Below are 20,353 nucleotides of genomic sequence, written 5' to 3' on the forward strand. Positions count from 1 at the left end.
CTCTTTCACAAAGAAAACCACCGGTTCCTCTTGCAGCACTAACCACGTTTACAAACACCCCAGGTTCCCTTGCACCACTACCCCCTTTCACAAAAAACACCCCAGGTTCCCTTGAATCACTACCCCCCTTTCACAAAAAAACACCACAGGTTCCCCTTGCACCACTAACCATTTTCAGAAACACCCCATGTTCCCTTGCACCACTACCCCGTTTCACAAAAAACACCCAGGTTCCCTTGCACCACTTCTCCCTTTCACAAAAAACACCCAGGTTCCCTTGCACCTCTACCCCCCCCCCTTTCACAAAAAAACTCCCAGGTTCCCTTGCACCTCTACCCCCCCTTTCACAAAAAACTCCCAGGTTCCCTTGCACCACTAACCACTTTCACAAACACCCCAGGTTCCCTTGCACCACTACCCCCTTTCACAAAAATCTCCCAGGTTCCCTTGCACCACTAACCATTTTCACAAACACCCCAGGTTCCCTTGCACCACTACCCCCTTTCACAAAAAAACTCCCAGGTTCCCTTGCACCACTACCCCCTTTCACAAAAAAACTCCCAGGTTCCCTTGCACCACTAACCACTTTCACAAAAAAACTCTCATGTTCCCTTGCACCACTACCCCCTTTCACAAAAAAACTCTCATGTTCCCTTGCACCACTACCCCCTTTCACAAAAAAACTCCCAGGTTCCCTTGCACCACCAACCACTTTCACAAAGAAAACTCCCAGGTTCCCTTGCACCACTACCCCCTTTCACAAAAAAACTCCCAGGTTCCCTTGCACCACTACCCCCTTTCACAAAAAAACTCCCAGGTTCCCTTGCACCACTAACCACTTTCACAAAAAAACTCTCATGTTCCCTTGCACCACTACCCCCTTTCACAAAAAAACTCCCAGGTTCCCTTGCACCACCAACCACTTTCACAAAGAAAACTCCCAGGTTCCCTTGCACCACTACCCCCTTTCACAAAAAAACTCCCAGGTTCCCTTGCACCACTACCCCCTTTCACAAACACTCCAGTCCCCTTGCACAATTACCCCTTTGCACAAACAACCAAGTTGGTTTGCAGTACTGCCCCTTTCACCTTGGCCACAGGTCCCCTTACTATACTACCCCCTGTAATAACAGCCTAGGTTCTCATGCAATAACATAGCAGATTCCATTGCACGGATACCCCAGGCTCGGTGCACTGCTTGCACTGTTACCCACAGGTTCCCTTGCACTAATGTCCCTTCGCGCAACCACCCCAGCCCCACTTGCATTACATGACCGGGGGGCCCCTGGCGCTTTGAGTGCGGGTGGGAGTAAGCAGAGGGGACGGGGGGCCTACAGGCCGGACACAGACACTGGAGCAGCAGGCGCGGGACAAACTAGGCCTCTCCCCGACTACTCGGCTCTTGGTCTCCGATCTAAGATAGGGCGGGGCAGGGGATAAGGGGGGTGCCGGGCAGGGTACACGGAGCAAGAAGGAAGCCATCGGGGGTCACAGGGCCCCGGGGAGAGTCCGCATTTACCTGTCATTACTTTCTACGCCATCTTGGATCGGCCTGTCAGGGCCCGCGGTGCATGCCGGGAAGGGCTGAGGGGGAGGGGCTCTGATCCCGATGTAATCGGTCCTGCCGCGCTCTCTCCTGGGGGCCACAACTGCCTGGGAGTGGGGGAAGTCACTTTTCCTGGCTTTCTATGTGAAATACTGGGACTGGGAGAGATCAGTTGTACTGAGGATGAGATCAGATATGCTGAGAGTAGAGATCAGTTCAATTGGGAGAGGCATCAGTTTTACTGGGGGTAGGGATCAGCAGTTATGCTGGGAGAGAGATAAATCATACTGGGGGAAGGGATCCATTATACAGGGGGTAGAGATCAGGTCTACTAGAGGTTGGGATGAGTTCTACTTGGAGAGAGAGATCAGTTATAATGTGGCTAGGGATCAATTATACAGGTGGTAGAGATCAGTTCTACTAGGGAGGCATGTACAAATTCTGGCCGCAGTCTAATTGCGGCCGGTTTTTAAATTTACATTGGCCCTAAGCCTCCTTCATGAAATTAATAATAATGCGGCCCGCCAGCACAGTGCAATCAGGATTCGCCTAGCTGTAGCAGTAATATTTGGGCACATTAGTGAAATGATCTGCAACTTGGTCTATACTGCTGCCTGTGTGCTGAAGGTGTTAGTAATAGACACGTACGGGCACATTGTGACGCGCCACTTCACATACTTTGTTAGGGCTGAAGGTGTCAATAGACTCACACTGACTTGCCAGTACAGTAAACTAAAGAAGTATGCGAGAGCAACATGTCACTATGTGCCAGTCTATTGCTAACACCTTCAGCACACAGGAGGCAGTATAGACCAAGTGGCAGATCATTTCACTAATGGGCCCCAATATATGTAACTGCTATGCGATTACTGTAATTTAATGTTAATGGTTCAAAGAATGTTGGGCTGAATGGTCGGCCCCCACACATTTTCACCTCACTAAATCTGGCCTTTGTTGCAAAAAGTTTGGACACCCCTGTGGGGTAGGGATGAATCCTATTTGGAGAGAAAGATCAGTTATAATGGGGCTAGGGATCAATTATACAGGGGGTAGGGATCAGTTCTACTAAAGGTTTGGGATCAGTTCTACTTGGAGAGAGAAATCCGTTATAATAGGGATCAATTATACAGGGGTTAGAGATCAGTTCTACTTGGGGTTGGGATAAGCTTTACTTAGGGCTCTTACAGACGAACGTTTGAAGCTGCTCTCCCCTGCGTTCCGTTTTTATGCGTTCAGCCGCAGGGAAGCGCAGTAGTAGACGCATTCAGTTTTTTTCAATGGGGCTGTACTCACACAAGCACATGTAGGCGAGGAACGCAGGAAAAATGCAGCATGTTGCGTCTCAACCTGCGTTCTGCGCCTACATGCGCCTGTGTGAGTACAGCCCCATTGAAAAAAACTGAATGCGTCTACTCCTGTGCTCCCCTGCGGCTGAACGCATAAAAACAGAATGCAGGGGAGCGCAGCTTCAAACACTCGTCTGTAAGAGCCCTTAGGGTTGCCACCTTTACTGGAAAAAATACCTGCCTTGCTGTATTTTTGCCTTATTACCCTATTAATAATATTGGCATCAGGCTTAATTTTTACCGTCCAGGTGGCAACCATAGTTCTACTGGGAGAGAGAGAAGTTATACTGGGGGTAAGGATCAATTATACTGGGAGGGAGATCATTCTCTGGGGTAGGGATCAGTTATACTGAGAGAGATCCATTCTACTGGGGTTAGGATCAGTACCACTGGGAAAGAGTTTTAGCTATACTGGGGGTATAGATTAGTGATGTGCAGGTCAGGAAAAACCCAACCCTAACCCACAAAACCTTAACCCACAATCAAACCTAACCAGCAAAATGTTGTCAATGTAGAACCAGTGCCCAAACTGTACCGATGGTTTCTCACTCTATATGCTACTTATGTGTGCGCTTCTGGTTCCAAGACAGAAATCTTCGGGAGCAGTAGAGGAGTGTATTTTCCCAGTCTAACCCGCACCCAACCCTAACCCTCAATAGTTGGCCAAATTTTAACCCAACCTTCAGGTTTCAGGTCAACCCGCTCAGCAGGTCTGAACTGGGAGTCAAAATAGGCCCTGCCATTTCAAGTACATAGAAGCCTAAACAGCCCTCAACCAGCCCACTAAATAGTGACTTTCTATGGCATTGAACAGCAGCCCCTCTGGCATTTGCCAGAACCCGCAGATTGCCAGTCCGGGCCTGCCGCTCAGTTATTCTGGTCTGGCGGTAGAGATCAGTACTGAAGTGGAGTGCTACTACCAGTGTTACCTGTTTGGTGTCGGGTGCCTCTAGGTGTCTGGCCCCAAAAACTGGCAATGGCCCAAAATCAATGTCCACGAATAAAACACCAATGGCACATCCGATGCTTGTGAAACCAGTTGTGGATTTATTAATTCAGCGCATAAATGGCAACGTTTCGGCCCACTACACGACCCTTTGTCAAGGCTTGACAAAGGGTCGTGTAGTGGCCCGAAACTTTGCCATTTATGAGCTGAATTAATAAACCCACAACTGGTTTCACAAGCATCGGATGTGCCATTGATATTTTATTTGTGGCAGTAGAGATCAGTTATACTGGGAGAGAGATCAGTTATATGTAGGGTTGCCACCTGGCCAGTATTTTCCCAGCCTGGCCAGTAAAAATGATGATTGATCCAAATGTTATTAATATAGGAAAAAGATAAATATATAGGAAGGCCGGTATTTTTCCAGAAAGGTGGCAACCCTAGATATATGTGGGCAAATAATCATTTCTACTGGGAGAGTGGCCCCTGGCGAAAACCCCCACTTGTTTTAGGGCGCTCAAAAAGTGTAACTATATGTAAATAAAGAATTGTTACATTTTCCTATTGTTCCATTGTTTTATAAGATCTTACAGGGGGATCTCTGCATCCGACAGTCGTGTCGCGTCTGATCAACGCTGCGACACCATGCGACAATTCTATCTCTTACCTTATTTTTGTCGCAGCGCGTCGGATCGCGACAAAATCGCTCGTGGAGTCCTACCCTTAGGGTGTTTAAACAATCAGAACCAGCAGTGCAGAGAACAGAAAAGGACAGAAGAAAACTGATCAACAGCAAAAACATTTAGAAACAACTTAATTTTTTTTATGAATGTATAATGAAAAGTTGCTTAGAATAACTTTTTCTTTTCGTGGGCAAAATTTTATTTTTGGGTTTATATTCAGGGGCGTAACTATGCTTCAGCCAAGGCTAGATTTCTTACAATCTCTTGCATGCTTCTGGCTTATGTTACAGTGTTTAAACAGTCAGAACCAGCAGTGCAGAGAACAGAAGAAAACTGATCAACATCAAAAACATTTAGAAACAACTTTATTTTTTTCATGAATGTATAATGAAAGTTGCTTAGAATAACTTCTTTCCGTGGGCAAAATTGTATATTTGGGTTTATATTCAGGGGCGTAACTACAGAGGCGCAAACCATGCAGCTGCGGGGGTGGGGGGGAACGGGTGGCAGGAAGTATAGGGGCCCCACGAGTCCCTAATTAACGAGCAATTTCAACATATATATTGGTAAAACAGCACAACCTCTGGTTATGTTCGGGCCCTAAAATTAATTTGCTGTGGAGTCACTTTACATGGCATGAAACTAGCTGTCAGTTTCCTTCTGCTTACAAATGAATATTCCAACTGTAAGGCTAACCTTTCACATAGCAGGTCAGTACTTATATTCCTGCCTCATTTGCCCAAGCTGAGAGGAGTCCAGTCAAGACAGATTTGGGGCAGATCAGCATATTAATGGATACATCAGGGGCATGGCCTAGTATGGGTTTCCATTCCTTTTTGAACTATCACAAAAATGAAAATTTATAATACGCTTTCTCATACTGAAACATTAAACTTTCTGGAATCAGTTGAGTGAGCTCTAATACATCTGATAGGAAAGGGAGCCCTATATTGGATCATTCATCTGACACCTAACTCCTGAATGAAGACAGAATGAGGAGAAAAAGATGCTGAGAGAATAGTGAAGACTTGATTATTTTAGTAACAATACAAAATTTTGAATTGATTGTATTTAGAAAGTTTCTTATTTATATGCTAAAGCTAATAATACATTTTCATTTTTCGCAATAATTCCCCTTTAATTTGAGTATTTTTTATTAGTTACAGTTGCAACAAGGCCAGGGCCAGGTGATCAAATACATTGTGATACCAAAGGTTCCAGGAGAGTTATTTCAGGTCCCAACCTTGAAATTTTTTTTTCCAGATAACAAGCACCACTCCAGCTCTCCCTCATTCCTCCTATCCAGAATGCTGTCTGATTAACTCCATTGCTCTGACCTAATTTACTTATATTCTTAGGGTTTGTAGTCCCGGTATATGTGGGCGTTTCCAATATGCTGCTAGAAGTGATCTTGCTGCTGTAAGAATGTGGGTGGCCAATTTGCAGATTGTTTTAAATGTCAAGCTCTCATTTTCTTACCTAATAAAAATGTATGCGGGGTTGCTCATATTGTGCAGTGTAGGAAAGCAAAGCAAATTCACTACGATGTTCCAAAATCCCTGAATATTACAAATTCACCATGTGTGCAAAAATATCCCTCACTCCTCAAATCCCCTGAAATACGTTGCTTGGCCTAGGTTGCCACTAATCTGCTCTTGCACATGGGGGTGAAATACCACTGGATTATAATTTTGTATGCCCTTTCACTAGAGACTGTACAAATAAATGTTTTGTTGGCTGTGTCCCAAACAACCAACCACATTAAGTCTGTAGAAAGACTATATACATTTTATCATTTCATTTTTCGGGGTTCTGACACAGCTTGCATCAAACAAAACTCCTGCAAATGAATTTTCCCAAATCTAAATTCTTTCGATTTTGTCATGTATGGTTCTAGTCTGCTTGCTAGCTAATACTGTTTGGGCTCCCATTCCTAATGGCGACCTTGTGCCCAAGCAACTTTTGGTGCTGGATAGGTTATTGTTACAGCTAAAGCCAAATATGATCTGGGGACAAACACTGCTGCTGCCTTCTTGCCCCAAAGGGAATAAGTGATCCATTAGTCTTCATGAGTAATAGGCTATGTGTCTGGCTATATTCAAAGTACTTACCCTTACCCCAGGGCCACCATCACAAATTTTGAAGCCCCCCCATGAACACAAGTGCGCAGTGCCAAAAGATTTGGCCACACCCCTTGTGCGTGCTACAGAAATGATCAACTAGCAGGGTTTTGCTAGGACAAAAGGTTGACCTTGTTGGATGTCTTTTTTTCATCAACGTACCCATTATTTTTCTAAAAAGCAGGGGTGTAACTATAGAAGAAACAGACTCTGCAAATGCTGGGGGAGGGGGAATGATAAGAAGCTGCAATATATGTTCATGGAAAATGGAGTTTGCCCTTGCCCACTTCTCTCAAGCTTCTCTGTACATTGTTATTGCTTGATAAATAAACTTCTATGCAAGTTATACAAGTTTCTAGGCAAGTCACATCAGTTTTCACAGAATTGCAGTTCAAAGAGGGAGTATTTTCAGGAAACATATGATACAGACATGGATGTCCTTGCCCTTTAAATATTTTGTGCTGCCTCCAAAGTAGGATTGGTGTGTAGTACAGACAGAGGAACATTAATGTAGGTAAAGAATAGTTGGGTGCATCTGACAGGTTGTGCCAGTGTGAGGATATCTACATACAAATAACAGCAGGACTAGAGAAATAACACACGACAGGACAACGCAATTTGTATTTTATTACAACACAAAAAGCCATTCCATATTGTTACACTTAGAAAGGAACATAAAAAATATATTATACAGTTGACCAACCCAAAGCTAATTTCATTACTGCCCTGCAGTGCAGCACAGGCTCTCCACCAGCAAACAGACTGAACAATGTGAATGCCCTATGTGGAAGTGCGTGTACTGCTGGGCCACGCTATTATTGAGCCACATTAAATAAAACAGCCATGGCTCACTGCAGATTGTGGATCATCTCCTCTTTAGCTATGAGATGTGTCGTCTTGTTTACCAAAGCCATCAAGGAGTTCAGTTTCTGGGACCAGTCATTGAGCAGATCATTGGGGTCCTTTGGTCTCTGGAAGTTTATAATTCCAGCCAACCTGTCTACTTTAGCATATATAGTCTTGTTAACAACTAGACTGGAAAGGAACTCCTCAGACTCCTGCAAGGCAAACGCATTACACACATTCATAAATATATACTCTGGAAGTTTTGTAGTTACACATACTGGGACCAAATCCCAGTGCACTGGGATCATACTTAATTTTTCAGTATTCTTTGAGGTCTGGCATAGTGCTGCTATTCAAAAAGGGATCCCGTTCTCAGCCTCAAAACTATTTGCCAGTTAATCTGACATCAGTGGTAGGAAAGGTTTTCAAAGGGTTAATAAAGGATAAGATACTAGACTTCAAGGTTATGCACTTTGGCAAAAATAATATAAATGCAAGTTATACACTAAATGGCAGTGTGTTGGGGGTTTCCTTAAATGAGAAGCATCTTGGGGTTTTTGTAGATAACAAGTTGTCTAATTCTGGGCAGTGTCATTCTGTGGCTACTAAAGCAAATAAAGTTCTGTCTTGCATAAAAAAGGGCATTAACTCAAGGGATGAAAACATAATTATGCCTCTTTATATGTCCCCGGTGAGGCCTCATCTGGAGTATGCAGTTCAGTTTTGGACTCCAGTCCTTAAGAGGGATATAAATGAGCTGTAAAGAGTGCATAGACGTGCAACTAAATTGGTTAGAGGGATGGAAGACTTAAATAATGAGGGTAGACTGTCAAGGTTGGGGTTGTTTTCTCTGGGGGAAAAAGGCGCTTGCGAGGGGACATGATTACACTTTACAAGTACATTAGAGCACATTATAGACAAATAGTAGGGGACCTTTTTACCCAAAAAGAGGATCACCGTACCAGAGGCCACCCCTTCAGACTAGAAGAAAAGAACTTTCATTTGAAGCAATGTATGTGGTTCTAAACAGTGAGGTCAGTGAGGTTGTGGAATGCACTGCCGGGTGATGTTGTGTTGGCTGATTCTATTAATGCCTTTAAGAGTGGCTTGGATCATTTCTTGGATAGACATAATATCAAAGGCTATTGTGATACTAAATTCTATAGTTAGTATAGATATGGGTGTATATATAATGTATCTGAGAGTAGTGAGGGGTGTGTATATGGATGCTGGGTTTTCATTTGGAGGGGTTGTACTTGATGGACTTTGTCTTTTTTTAAACCCAATTTAAATATGTAACTATAGTAATACCCTCAATCACTGGCGCCTTAGAAACCCTAATGCAGGGGATCCCCAATCCAATTTAACTGGGAGACACATTCAAATGTAAAAGAAGTTGGGCAGCAACATAAGCATGCAAAATGTCCCTGGAGGTGCCAAATATGGACAGTGATTGACACCCTATTTATGCAACCAAAACTCTCCTCCAAGCCTGGAATTCAAAAATATGCATCTGCTTTGAGGCCACTAGGGGCAATATCCAATGGGTTGGTGAGCAACAGCCACTGGTTGGGCATCACTGCTATAATATCAGTCATTTCTTATAACGTGTATTGGCTCTCATCTAAGCACATCAGTGCTTTCATCTCCCAATGACACCACCAATCCCCCTCTCCCACTACCTCCAAACCCTCAATGTATTTTTCTATCCCCCCCAAACCCTCGGGTGTAGCCTTCTTCCCCCCCCCAAACCCTTGGGTTTAGCCTTTTTTCTCCCCAAACCCTCGGGTGTAGCCTTCTTTCCCCCAAACCCTCGGGCTTAGCCTTCTTTCCCCCAAATCCTCAGTGTAGTCTTCTTTACCCAAACCCCGTGTGTGCCCCTCTGCCCAAAAAAACACTGAAATGGTCAGTGCATGTTTCTTTCCTTAAAATCCCTATAGCTTTGGTGTATCATTTTACCAACACTTCTAAAACCTCAGTGCATGCTTCTCTTCTCTCCCTAACACCATCACCAAACCCTCAGTGTATCCTCATCGCCCCCCCCCCACTCCCAAACAACCACCCAAACTATGAACCAATACTTTTTTTTTACCAGTAATACCCCAAAACCCTCAGTCATCTATTTTTACTTACATTTACAGAGAGGTCTAGCAGTTGGGCCATCCGCTTCATAGTAATCCTAGTATAATATTTAGCCATTATCCTTATATTCTGCAATAAAAAGATAAACATGCTCTTGTTAGAAGCATGCAGAAGGCACCAGACATGTCATCTTTGTGCCCATCTGAGCTGGTTTCAAACCTATGAGTAACTGCCTGACCATTACCATGTGCATAAATCCTACATATGGAATTACATGTGCAATGCACATAAAGTACAGCCTTACATGTTCCACCACACGGTTCTTTAGATCTTTCCATCGCTTTTCCCCCTCCTCTGTGTAGGAAAACACATCAGTGGCTGTGCTGTCAAGGGAGCCTTCCCTCAGCTCTTTCCCATAATCCTCTACCAGCATGCTCCAACGCATCAGCTCCATTGTAGTGAAAAGTTTCAGCAAATCCCTAGGAAAAGGAGAAAAGCGAGATCACTATGGGTACAGCACCTCCTCCCAAGAAACCCAGACACAAGAACAGAACCTATTCTGATCCCACTTGTTTATGATTCAGGAACAAAATTCAGAAACCCAGTCTTACATGACATTTAACAACTATAAACAAAACTGTATCAGATAATTTAGAAAAATTAGATCTGCCCGTGTTGCTAGGATCATGTTGGGGAGATACTTACTTGTACTTTGGAATATCTTCCAGTTTTTTATCAGTGCTGATCCTATGGACCAGGTCAGATTGCTCATTGTCATAAGGAGACAGAATGATGTACAGCACCACACTCTTTAGGGCCTATAACAAAGAGAAAACTATTGCATTAGCAGTTTCCAGCACATTTCTCTGTGGATAGCAATAACATGTTCCTGTAGTCAAATAATGTAATTCATTAATTATAATAATAACTAGCTAATATGGCCAGTCAGTGCAAATGTAACCCTCTGCTGCTCTGTTTGTTATTGTTGCTTTTAAATGCAAACTTTGCAAATACTCATAGGACCTTGACACTACAGGAGATTAGTCACTCTAGCATGGACGACTAATCTCCTCCAAATGCTTTCCCACTGGCAATAATGTAAATAGTGTGTAAAAAAAAAAATAAAAAAAAATAAAAAAAAGTAAGTCACTGTGACTTTCCAAGGTAGCCTGAAGTTGCCTCTCGAGGTGCAGACAAACTAGTCATACACAGGGCAATATTCCTGTTAAGTCAGAACAGGTTTGGACTGAGAAGTAAAATAGGCCCTGCCATTTCAGGTTCACAGAGGCCCAAACAGCCCACAAACAGGCCCAAACAGCCCCCCACCAGCCCACTAAGGTGTGACTTTCTATGGCACCTCACAGGAGCCCCTCTGGCATTTGCCAGAACTCACAGATTGCCAGTCCGGGCCTGAGTCAGAAGCTTCTTTGTCCAAATACAGGACCATGGAATTGAGCTAGGTACTGATGAAACTGGTGGGAATATGCTCTCAGGTGAGGACTGCATCAGGAATCCTACCTACTTCAAACTATAGCCCCTTAACCTAAACATAAACAAATGAGCAGACATGCACACATGAAATGGGACCATCACTACCTTACCCACAGAGAAATCATCATGACCTTCAGCAGTGAAATGGTGCACAACTTACATGTTGCCATTTGTCACTCTCAGCCTGGATACAGGGGGTATCATAGATAGCCCGGTAGTGTTTGCATATTGATAGATAAGATCCCTCATGTTGGTCCAGCTGGATCATTAAGTTGTAATACTTTAGCTTCGGTTTCTGAAAGACAAGGCAGATAAAGAGTATGCAGGCAAGGCACTGTGAGTTGCCTACAAAAGGATAATGGTGCAGATCCAATCAGTAATGTAAGACTGAAACATCGAGACACATGAACCTCCCCATCGATATGATACAAATAAAGCAGATAAATACCAGTTGCCCAGACAAGGTGAAATAATAAACAATTTACCTCTGTGTTCTCCTCTTGGAAAAATTTGGTGTTTATTTTCTTGCTAATGATTTGGGTTCGGATATGGTCTTTAACAGCCAGACACAGGCGCATCTGCTCCAGTATAAATTCCACTTTCTCTTTCTTTTCCATGGATCCATAGGTCTCCACCTATGACGGACAGCCATTATAAACGGTTAAGAGTTGAGGGATCAGTAACTCTATGGTTAGTTATTTCTGGAGCAAAGAGCAATTATAAATGAGAAGACTATTTGCCCCGCAATTAATCTCCTCTAGCACGGGTGACTAGTCTCCTCCAAATGCTCCCCCCAGCGGCTAACATGCAAATTTCTGCTGGGGAAATATAAACAGCGTTACCACTTTCTGAAGTAGGCCACAGTTTCCTTACGAGGAAACTTCTGGCAACTTTACACCAAATATGCTGGGGAGCAATTGGAGAATCTAAAAAGAACCAAACACCTACATGTTTGGTTCTTGTTAGATCCATAATTAGATTCCCAGTGCAAAGATAATCACCCTGCATAACAGGGTCCTTTTTATCTGTAAAGGTAAGGGTACACGAGCAGATTTGAAAGATTTAGTCGCCCGGCGACTAATCGCCTCTTCTTCGGGGCGACAATCTCCCCGGCGGCGTTCGTTTTCTGAAGTCGTCTCACGAGGAAACTTCTGGCGACTTTGGAAAATGAAGCACCGCGAGTGCCATCCCGCTGGCGATTTCTCATTAGTCGGCGGGAAGGTAGGGGAAGGCAGATTGGGGAGATTAGAAAAAACTAGCCATTAGCAGCCTACAAACAATTTTCTATTCTTTAGTCATGGACTACAAACCAAGTTAAAATATTGTTGCAGCATATCCATTATTCATAAATACAGGGTATCAGCACAACCTCATATTGATATCCCTCTAACATAGATTGTGCAAATCTCACAAAGTGCATGAGGTGAGATAAAAACCATAGACATTTAAAACAAAGTGCATAGTAGTGAACTCAATCACAGTTTAAATAGCAGTTCCACATTATTTTGCACAATAAATTTCTCACATTTTTATGCATATGAATACAGAGATGTGCCAAATCACATTCCCCTGTACTAAGCATAATTCGACAGGAACAGCCCCACAAGGTTTGCAAGTGAAGAAATGTATTTATATGCAAGAATGAATAGCCAAGAAATTAATTCTGTACTTAAGCTTTAGACAAAATGAAAAGATTCCTGTGACTGCCCTTTGCTGCATAAGAAATTCATATGTACCTTTAGTACAAATGGCAATAAACTCCTGTAGCAAAAATGGGCAATTACCTGTAGCTCCTGCAAAATGGCGGCAGCCTCCGTAACATCTTCACTCTGTTCCTTAATAGCAGCAAGTGTTTTGGTTAGGCGAGCACGCTCAATTTCCACATATATCTGCCATAATGAAAGTGATAAAGAAGAAGATTAGAAGCCAAATCATCAGAATTGGAAAATATGAATCCTGCTCCCATGAACACTGAAAGCACAAGAAAGAAAAGTCAGCAGGCTGGCTCTACCTTTTAGGGGAGAGCTGTGTCTATGAGCCTTCGCCTGCAGAAGGTGTAACATACGGACATGTAATGTGGGGCAACCAACTCCACCACTAATTCTGTGTGCACAACAGATTTTATATTGTTTGTGCCGATTATAGAAATGCTGTCATATTTATTCTCAGGGATTAACTTTACATTCTGTGGTCTCAGGCAGAGCAGCAGATTGTGTTGATGCAAAGCATTCTGCCATTATCATCTGCCTAGTAGAAGGAAGACTTTCACATACAGTGTGTGAGGTTACCTCATTAGATGATTCATGGTGACTTCCAATACAAATATTTAGATAAATAAGGATTCTCATGGAGAACAACTCATATCAGTAATTCACTGAACATTTATAAGAAAATAATTGAAATTAGCCAGGTGCTAAGAATGCCGTACCTTTCCCTCTGTAACTGTCCGGAGAGTGTCAATGAGGCGCAGTTTGATGGGAAGGTCTGTGATCTCCTCCACGTACTGGCAGCACTGCTGGACCATCTTGGCTACAGCCTAAACAGGAAAACAACATTGTCACGGGTATGCGGTCGTCTGCACTATATGTCATCCATACAAGTTCAACATTTTTTTGCCTGAAAAAAATGCCATTGCAAATAGTGTTTTCACTAATTGCACTGTGCAGGACCTTTATGTGTGCAATTTGGGTGATTGCATTCCAATTTTGATGACTTTGAAGCAATTTTGTTGCATTTTCAGTTGGTTATTTGGCCAAGCAAACAGTGATTTTGACTGCATTTTAATGATTTTATTGCATCTGCATCGTTTTTGTTTAGTTGTATTTGCTTTTGAAAATTGTGTGTGCTATATTTTAATTTGGGTGTCTTTGCACACCATATAGTTTGTTAAATCTATGCTATATCATAAAAAACAGCATTTTTGTCCTTCAGTGTTAATAGCTCTAAATTTTATCCCAGAAGTGGAAATATAAAAAAATGCAGGCTGTCCTGAAAAACCGACGTACAGTTTTCCAAGTAAATTAAATGCCCCCCCCCACCAGAAAATGCCCCTACAGTGTGAGAGCACAAAATGTTCAGTGTCTGGCACGGAGTGCAAATGTGAGTCTGCGGGCAATTAAGGGTTAAATGATTTGCAACATAACCATTTCACTTATATACACATTTTACACAGTCTAGGCAACATATTTATAGGGCATTGTATTCTATTAACATTCTAAGGAATAGTCTACATGTGAATTTTTGGAGTATGGGAGGAAACTGAAGTAATTTGTAGGAAGGTAAACCCAAACACAGGAAGAATACACAGAATAGTGCACTGCAAAGAGGTAACGGTAACAGCAATGCAGTAACAGTAACCTTTGCCCCCACAATGCTTGCCCACATCTGCCAAAGAGGGAGATAAAGAAGGTAGCCTCATCCATTCCTCTACTATCTGCCAGAGAGGAAGCTATAGAAAGTAGCTGTACCCATTTCCTCACCATCAGTCAGAGAGGGAGGTAACAAAGGTAGCCCCACCCATTTCCTTAATGTCAGAAAGGGAGGTATAGAAGGAAACCCCATCTATTCTCTCACTGAGGCTCATTTATAAACACTAGGCAAATTTGCACTTGTGCTGTAACCCATAGCTACCAATCAGTGATTAGCTTTTTTTTTTTTTTTTTTAGTCTGGGCAGGTTGAACACTAAAAGCACTCGTCCATGGGTTGCTGCCCAGGAGAAAATGTGCCCAGTGTTTATAAGTGAGCCCTACTATCTGTCAGAGAGGAAGGTATAGAAGTTAGCCTCACCCGTTCCCTCATGATCTGTCAGAAAGGGCACAGAGGGAGGTGGCCACAATGTATATACAGTGGTGTGAAAAACTATTTGCCCCCTTCCTGATTTCTTATTCTTTTGCATGTTTGTCACACTTAAATGTTTCTGCTCATCAAAAACCGTTAACTATTAGTCAAAGATAACATAATTGAACACAAAATGCAGTTTTTAAATGAAGGTTTACGTTATTAAGGGAGAAAAAAAACTCCAAATCTACATGGGCCTGTGTGAAAAAGTGATTGCCCCCTTGTTAAAAAATAACTTAACTGTGGTTTATCACACCTGAGTTCAATTTCAAAGGTTATAAAACCATTTCTAAAGCTTTGGGACTCCAGCGAACCACAGTGAGAGCCATTATCCACAAATGGCAAAAACATGGAACAGTGGTGAACCTTCCCAGGAGTGGCCGGCCCGACCCAAAATTACCCCAAGAGCGCAGAGACAACTCATCCGAGAGGCCACAAAAGACCCCAGGACAACATCTAAAGAACTGCAGGCCTCACTTGCCTCAATTAAGGTCAGTGTTCACGACTCCACCATAAGAAAGAGACTGGGCAAAAACGGCCTGCATGGCAGATTTCCAAGGCGCAAACCACTTTTAAGCAAAAAGAACATTAAGGCTCGTCTCAATTTTGCTAAAAAACATGTCAATGATTGCCAAGACTTTTGGGAAATACCTTGTGGACCGACGAGACAAAAGTTGAACTTTTTGGAAGGTGCGCGTCCCGTTACATCTGGCGTAAAAGTAACACAGCATTTCAGAAAAGAACATCATACCAACAGTAAAATATGGTGGTGGTAGTGTGATGGTCTGGGGTTGTTTTGCTGCTTCAGGACCTGGAAGACTTGCTGTGATAGATGGAACCATGAATTCTACTGTCTACCAAAAATCCTGAAGGAGAATGTCCGGCCATCTGTTCGTCAACTCAAGCTGAAGCGATCTTGGGGTGCTGCAGCAGGACAATGACCCAAAACACACCAGCAAATCCACCTCTGAATGGCTGAAGAAAAACAAAATGAAGACTTTGGAGTGGCCTAGTCAAAGTCCTGACCTGAATCCTATTGAGATGTTGTGGCATGACCATAAAAAGGCGGTTCATGCTAGAAAACCCTCAAATAAAGCTGAATTACAACAATTCTGCAAAGATGAGTGGGCCAAAATTCTTCCAGAGCGCTGTAAAAGACTCGTTGAAAGTTATCGCAAACACTTGATTGCAGTTATTGCTGCTAAGGGTGGCCCAACCAGTTATTACGTTCAGGGGGCAATTACTTTTTTACACAGGTTTGGATTTCTTTTCTCCCTAAATAATAAAAACCCTCATTTAAAAACTGCATTTTGTGTTTAATTGTGTTATCTTTGACTAATAGTTAAATGTGTTTGATGATCAGAAACATTTTGTGTGACAAACATGCAAAAGAATAAGAAATCAGGAAGGGGGCAAATAGTTTTTCACACCACTGTACCAGAGGCTGCAGCACAAACCATACTATCTGAAACTGCCCAAGAGGGCAAGGATTGGGACTCCCAACTTGCCTGTTTGAGCTGACTCCTCCTTTTGGACAGAAGCATAATGTTCTCATTGAGCAGGTCCCAGTCTTTGGCTTCATAGCACATCTTAACTATTGCCACCAAGATTCGTGAGGTTGACACCATGTCAGAAGCCTGTGGAAAGAGATACACATGTGCATAAACCAGCGGGAACAGCACCTTGCTACACACTCTCTCTTGCACTATCATTTGGATAATCTGCAGACATATCTGGACACTGGCTACAAAACAGCCAATCAGATCTACTGGTAAATGGTTCCAGCCCAGTCACACACTACAGAAGGCAGACATATACCAACATTTATGTTTTACATTAAACAAACTTCTTTATTGGTGAGTAGAAGTCTGATAGTCTAAAGCAATACATACAGCAGCCCTGTGAAAAGGCTTGGTTTACTTGCAAGCAGGATGCTTATTGGAGGTTCTGGTTTGCATACTCTGTAAGCATTTGTTTCAAGCCCTGAAATGTTATGAAAGTAATGTTAACCTTACCATTAACTTATTATTTTAGAACTTTTATTTACATGACACTTTATCTAGCAACCAGGCAAGGCAGTGGTTATAAAATGAGAGTGCAAGATGAATAGGCTGAATAGAAATGTAAGTAAAATAAATCAGTGGCAGTTACAATATTCAGCATGGTACTTACTGTTCTAGTCTGTTTTTCCAGAGACAAGAGGATCTCAATCACTTCCTGTAGGCGTCCTTCCTACACAAGGAGGTAAAAAAAGCATTCATCATTCAAAGTCTCCTTGTTCCATATTTGAGTTTCAAACCTTGCAACCCAAGCTCAGAGGAGCCAGATTAATACCAGACAGAACAGCATTACTCTCAACCCAATGGATTGTACTACCTGGGAATCAAGAGTTAGCTATGGAGTCAGAATAATCTGATATAGGAATGGACAGATAAAGTTTAGGGGGGCAGGGAGAGATGGGTAAGGAAGAGATACAGTTTGGAGGGAAGCAGATACAAGTAAGTAAGATGGTGATACTGTTTGGGGGGCAGAAAGAGTTGGGTAAGTGGGAGATTATGTTTAGGGGGCAGGGGGAGATAAGGCTGGGGGAGATACAGTGTAGGGTGGCAAAGATAGGTAAATTTAGGGGAGGGAAAGGGTAATGGAGTAATGTTATTTCATGGAATAGACAAATTACCTTTCTGGTCCAGCACCCCAGACAGAGGCCTAGAGCAGCTGCCATGGATGTGGTTTATATTGTTGGGCTTTGGCAGTGATACAATGCATTGTACATTGTTTACTTAGCTTCTTTCAATCAACATGGAAAATACTTTAGTATACATTAGTATATTAATAAGGATCAGTTACACCAAAAAAATAAAACTGTTTTAAAGTAATTAACATATACTATACTGTCAGCATGCACTGATAAAAGCTGTGTGTTTGCTTCAGAAAGACTACTATGGTTTATAGAAACAAGCTGCTGTGTAGCCATGGGGGCAGCCACTTCAAAAATTAGAAAAGGCCCAGGCTACACAGCACATAACAAATAAGCTCTGTCCAATACAATGGTGTTTATCTGTTATCTGCTATGTAACCTGAGCCTTTTCTCGTTTTTTCCAGCTTGAGTCAGAGGTACTTATTATAAACAGAGGAGTCTGAGTAGAAGAATTGGGAGTAATTTAAATAGTAAACAATTTAGGGGTAGGGGAGAGACGGGCAAGAAGGAGGTGCAGTTGGGGGGGGGTGACAGTGGTGGGTTAGTGAAGATACACTTTAGAGGACAGAGATGGGGAATAAAATTAGAGGAGCAGGGATAGATGGGTATAGGGGTACAACAAAGGGATAGATGGATAAAAGGGATACTAATTGGGTGGCAGGGAGAGATGGGTAAGGGGCAGATACAGTTTAGGGGCAGAAAGAGATTGGTCGGAGGAGATACATTTTTGGGGAGCAGGGACAGATGGGCAAGGGGGGATACAGTTTGGGGGGATGAGATGAGTATGGGGATAATACAGTTTAGAGGAGCAAGGATGGGAAAATGGCTGATACAATCTAGGGGAGGGAAACTGATAATTGGGTTATGAAATTTGGTCCAGCACCCCGGACAGAGGCCTAGAGCGGCCGCAATGACTCAGCTCTCACCAGTGCCATCTTCTCACACTCGGGCAGCCGCTGATCCACGGTGCTGGTATAATCAACCTCCATCTTAACAATGCGGCCATCGGAGCGTTCGGTTTCCTCTGACATGTTGAACCCGGAGACTCACTCTGAGGAAGCAGGTCTGACAACGAGCAGGCACACACTAAAGCCGCCTAAGTCCGTCAGGACCCAATGACAATGTGATGAAGATCGCGCAGGCAAAGACAGGCCACCTAAATCAGCCAGGGACCCGATAACATTAGAGGAGGAGCATTTAGCGCTCATCCGTGACAGCATGATGACGTAAGTAAAGTAAAGCCGCTTCCGGGATCTCCAGAACTTTTTCTTTAGCAAAAACATGCGCGCGTCAGCACGAACAATGGGACTGTGCTGAATGTTAGCTGAGCTACAATCTGTACAATATTATACTTGGTATTACCTAGGGTTGCCATCTGTTCGGTTTTGACCCGAACAGTTCGGTTTTTGTCAGGACTGTTCGGGTCTGAACTTTCTGTTCGGTTTTCAGCCTTATGTAACCCACACACTAATCTGCCCAATAAATGAAAAGCATTTAGATACTGAGATACTCTCTCATCTCAACATTGCTTACTTACTATGAGGTATAGTTCATTACAGATACAAAAAATATAAAAGCAAATCAATCAAAAATAAGAATGTTTTTTTCTAATTTAGCATTGCTGTATTTTAGAGCTTTCTGGATAATTGATTTCAGTATAATAGATCTCATACCTGTAATTAAAGGATTGGGTTTAATCATCAAGCAGAATATAGGTAGAGATAGGGTTCATCAACACTCTAAAACATTGAGAATACTGAATAGAAATCCAGCCAGTTGCATCTAAGTGATGCAATAACCTTGCCTTAGTGTTGTAACTCCACCAACATCATTGTGCTCATCTCTGATGTCATCATGCCTGTTCCTACATCACTGCCCCACCCCCAATGTTATCTCCCCCGCCCCCCGTGTTCGGGTTTAGCCATCAGCAAAGGTGGCAACCATTTTATTATCGCCCATCTTAATAATGTGACGTCCTGTGTCCCACTAAAACAATTATTGTTTGTATCAGGCAGGGCAGAGGTTTACATTATTAAATGAGTTATACAAACGTACAAGTGATTATGGATGTGCCATGTCTCCTGAACTGCTGATACCAAATTTGCACAGTATAATACAGATTCTGGACTTGTATGTAGAGTTGCCACCTTTTCCGGAAAAAAATACTGGCCTTCCTATATATTTATCTATTTTCCTTATTAATAACATTGGTCCATCATTTTTACCGGCCAGGTGGCAACCCTATTTGTATGGTTTATGCAAGTCACCTCAGAGCTTACAATTTACAGCATCTTTTATCCCACGTAGCCTTATGTAAGGGGTTAATCACCCCAAATATAAATGCAGGTGGTCTCCTGAACAGTTTGATATCCAATATGCATAGAGTCCCCCAGTTTTACATCCTGTAATTGGCCCCAACATAAGACTGGTGTACAAAAAAAGAACCACACGGAGCGTCACAACCTATAACATTCTTCAGGACCATCTTTTTGGGATCATGGTGGGGCTGTGCTAGGAGCAAGAAGTACAGACAAGAGCAGATCAGGTTTGGACTGGGAGTCAAAAAAGGCCCTGGCATTTCAAGTACACACAGGCCCAACCAGCCCACTCCACAGTGACTGTCTATGGCATCTTACAGCAGCCCCTTTTTTCCAGAACTCACAGATTTCCAGTTCGGCCTGGACCAGATATTTGATTTCCACGTGTCTAGTGTTGTTTGGGGCCCCTATGGTGATTGTGCCCACAGGTCACTTGTTC

General features: G+C 42.9%; 2 protein-coding genes across 2 annotated transcripts in view; both read right to left on the reverse strand.

Moving 5' to 3' along the window:
* The window catches only part of helz.L (helicase with zinc finger L homeolog), a 54,282-nt gene extending 52,605 nt beyond the window's left edge, over positions 1 to 1,677 (reverse strand). Inside the window, exon 1 of the mRNA XM_018235531.2 lies at positions 1,520 to 1,677. The gene's annotated coding sequence lies outside the window, so the exon portion shown is untranslated. The remainder of the gene's footprint in view (positions 1 to 1,519) is intronic.
* A 5,572-nt stretch (positions 1,678 to 7,249) lies between these two features.
* Positions 7,250 to 18,701, reverse strand: psmd12.L (proteasome 26S subunit, non-ATPase 12 L homeolog). The gene is given in 11 exon segments (NM_001091405.1): positions 7,250 to 7,699; positions 9,621 to 9,698; positions 9,874 to 10,048; positions 10,275 to 10,387; positions 11,221 to 11,355; positions 11,546 to 11,695; positions 12,845 to 12,949; positions 13,489 to 13,596; positions 16,407 to 16,535; positions 17,071 to 17,130; positions 18,523 to 18,701. Coding segments are annotated over 11 exon segments (1,326 nt in total). The 5' UTR covers positions 18,586 to 18,701; the 3' UTR covers positions 7,250 to 7,489.
* Positions 18,702 to 20,353: the final 1,652 nt, after the last annotated feature.

This window comes from Xenopus laevis, chromosome 9_10L (assembly GCF_017654675.1).
Source record: "Xenopus laevis strain J_2021 chromosome 9_10L, Xenopus_laevis_v10.1, whole genome shotgun sequence".
In the NCBI taxonomy this organism is placed as follows: Eukaryota; Metazoa; Chordata; class Amphibia; order Anura; family Pipidae; genus Xenopus; species Xenopus laevis.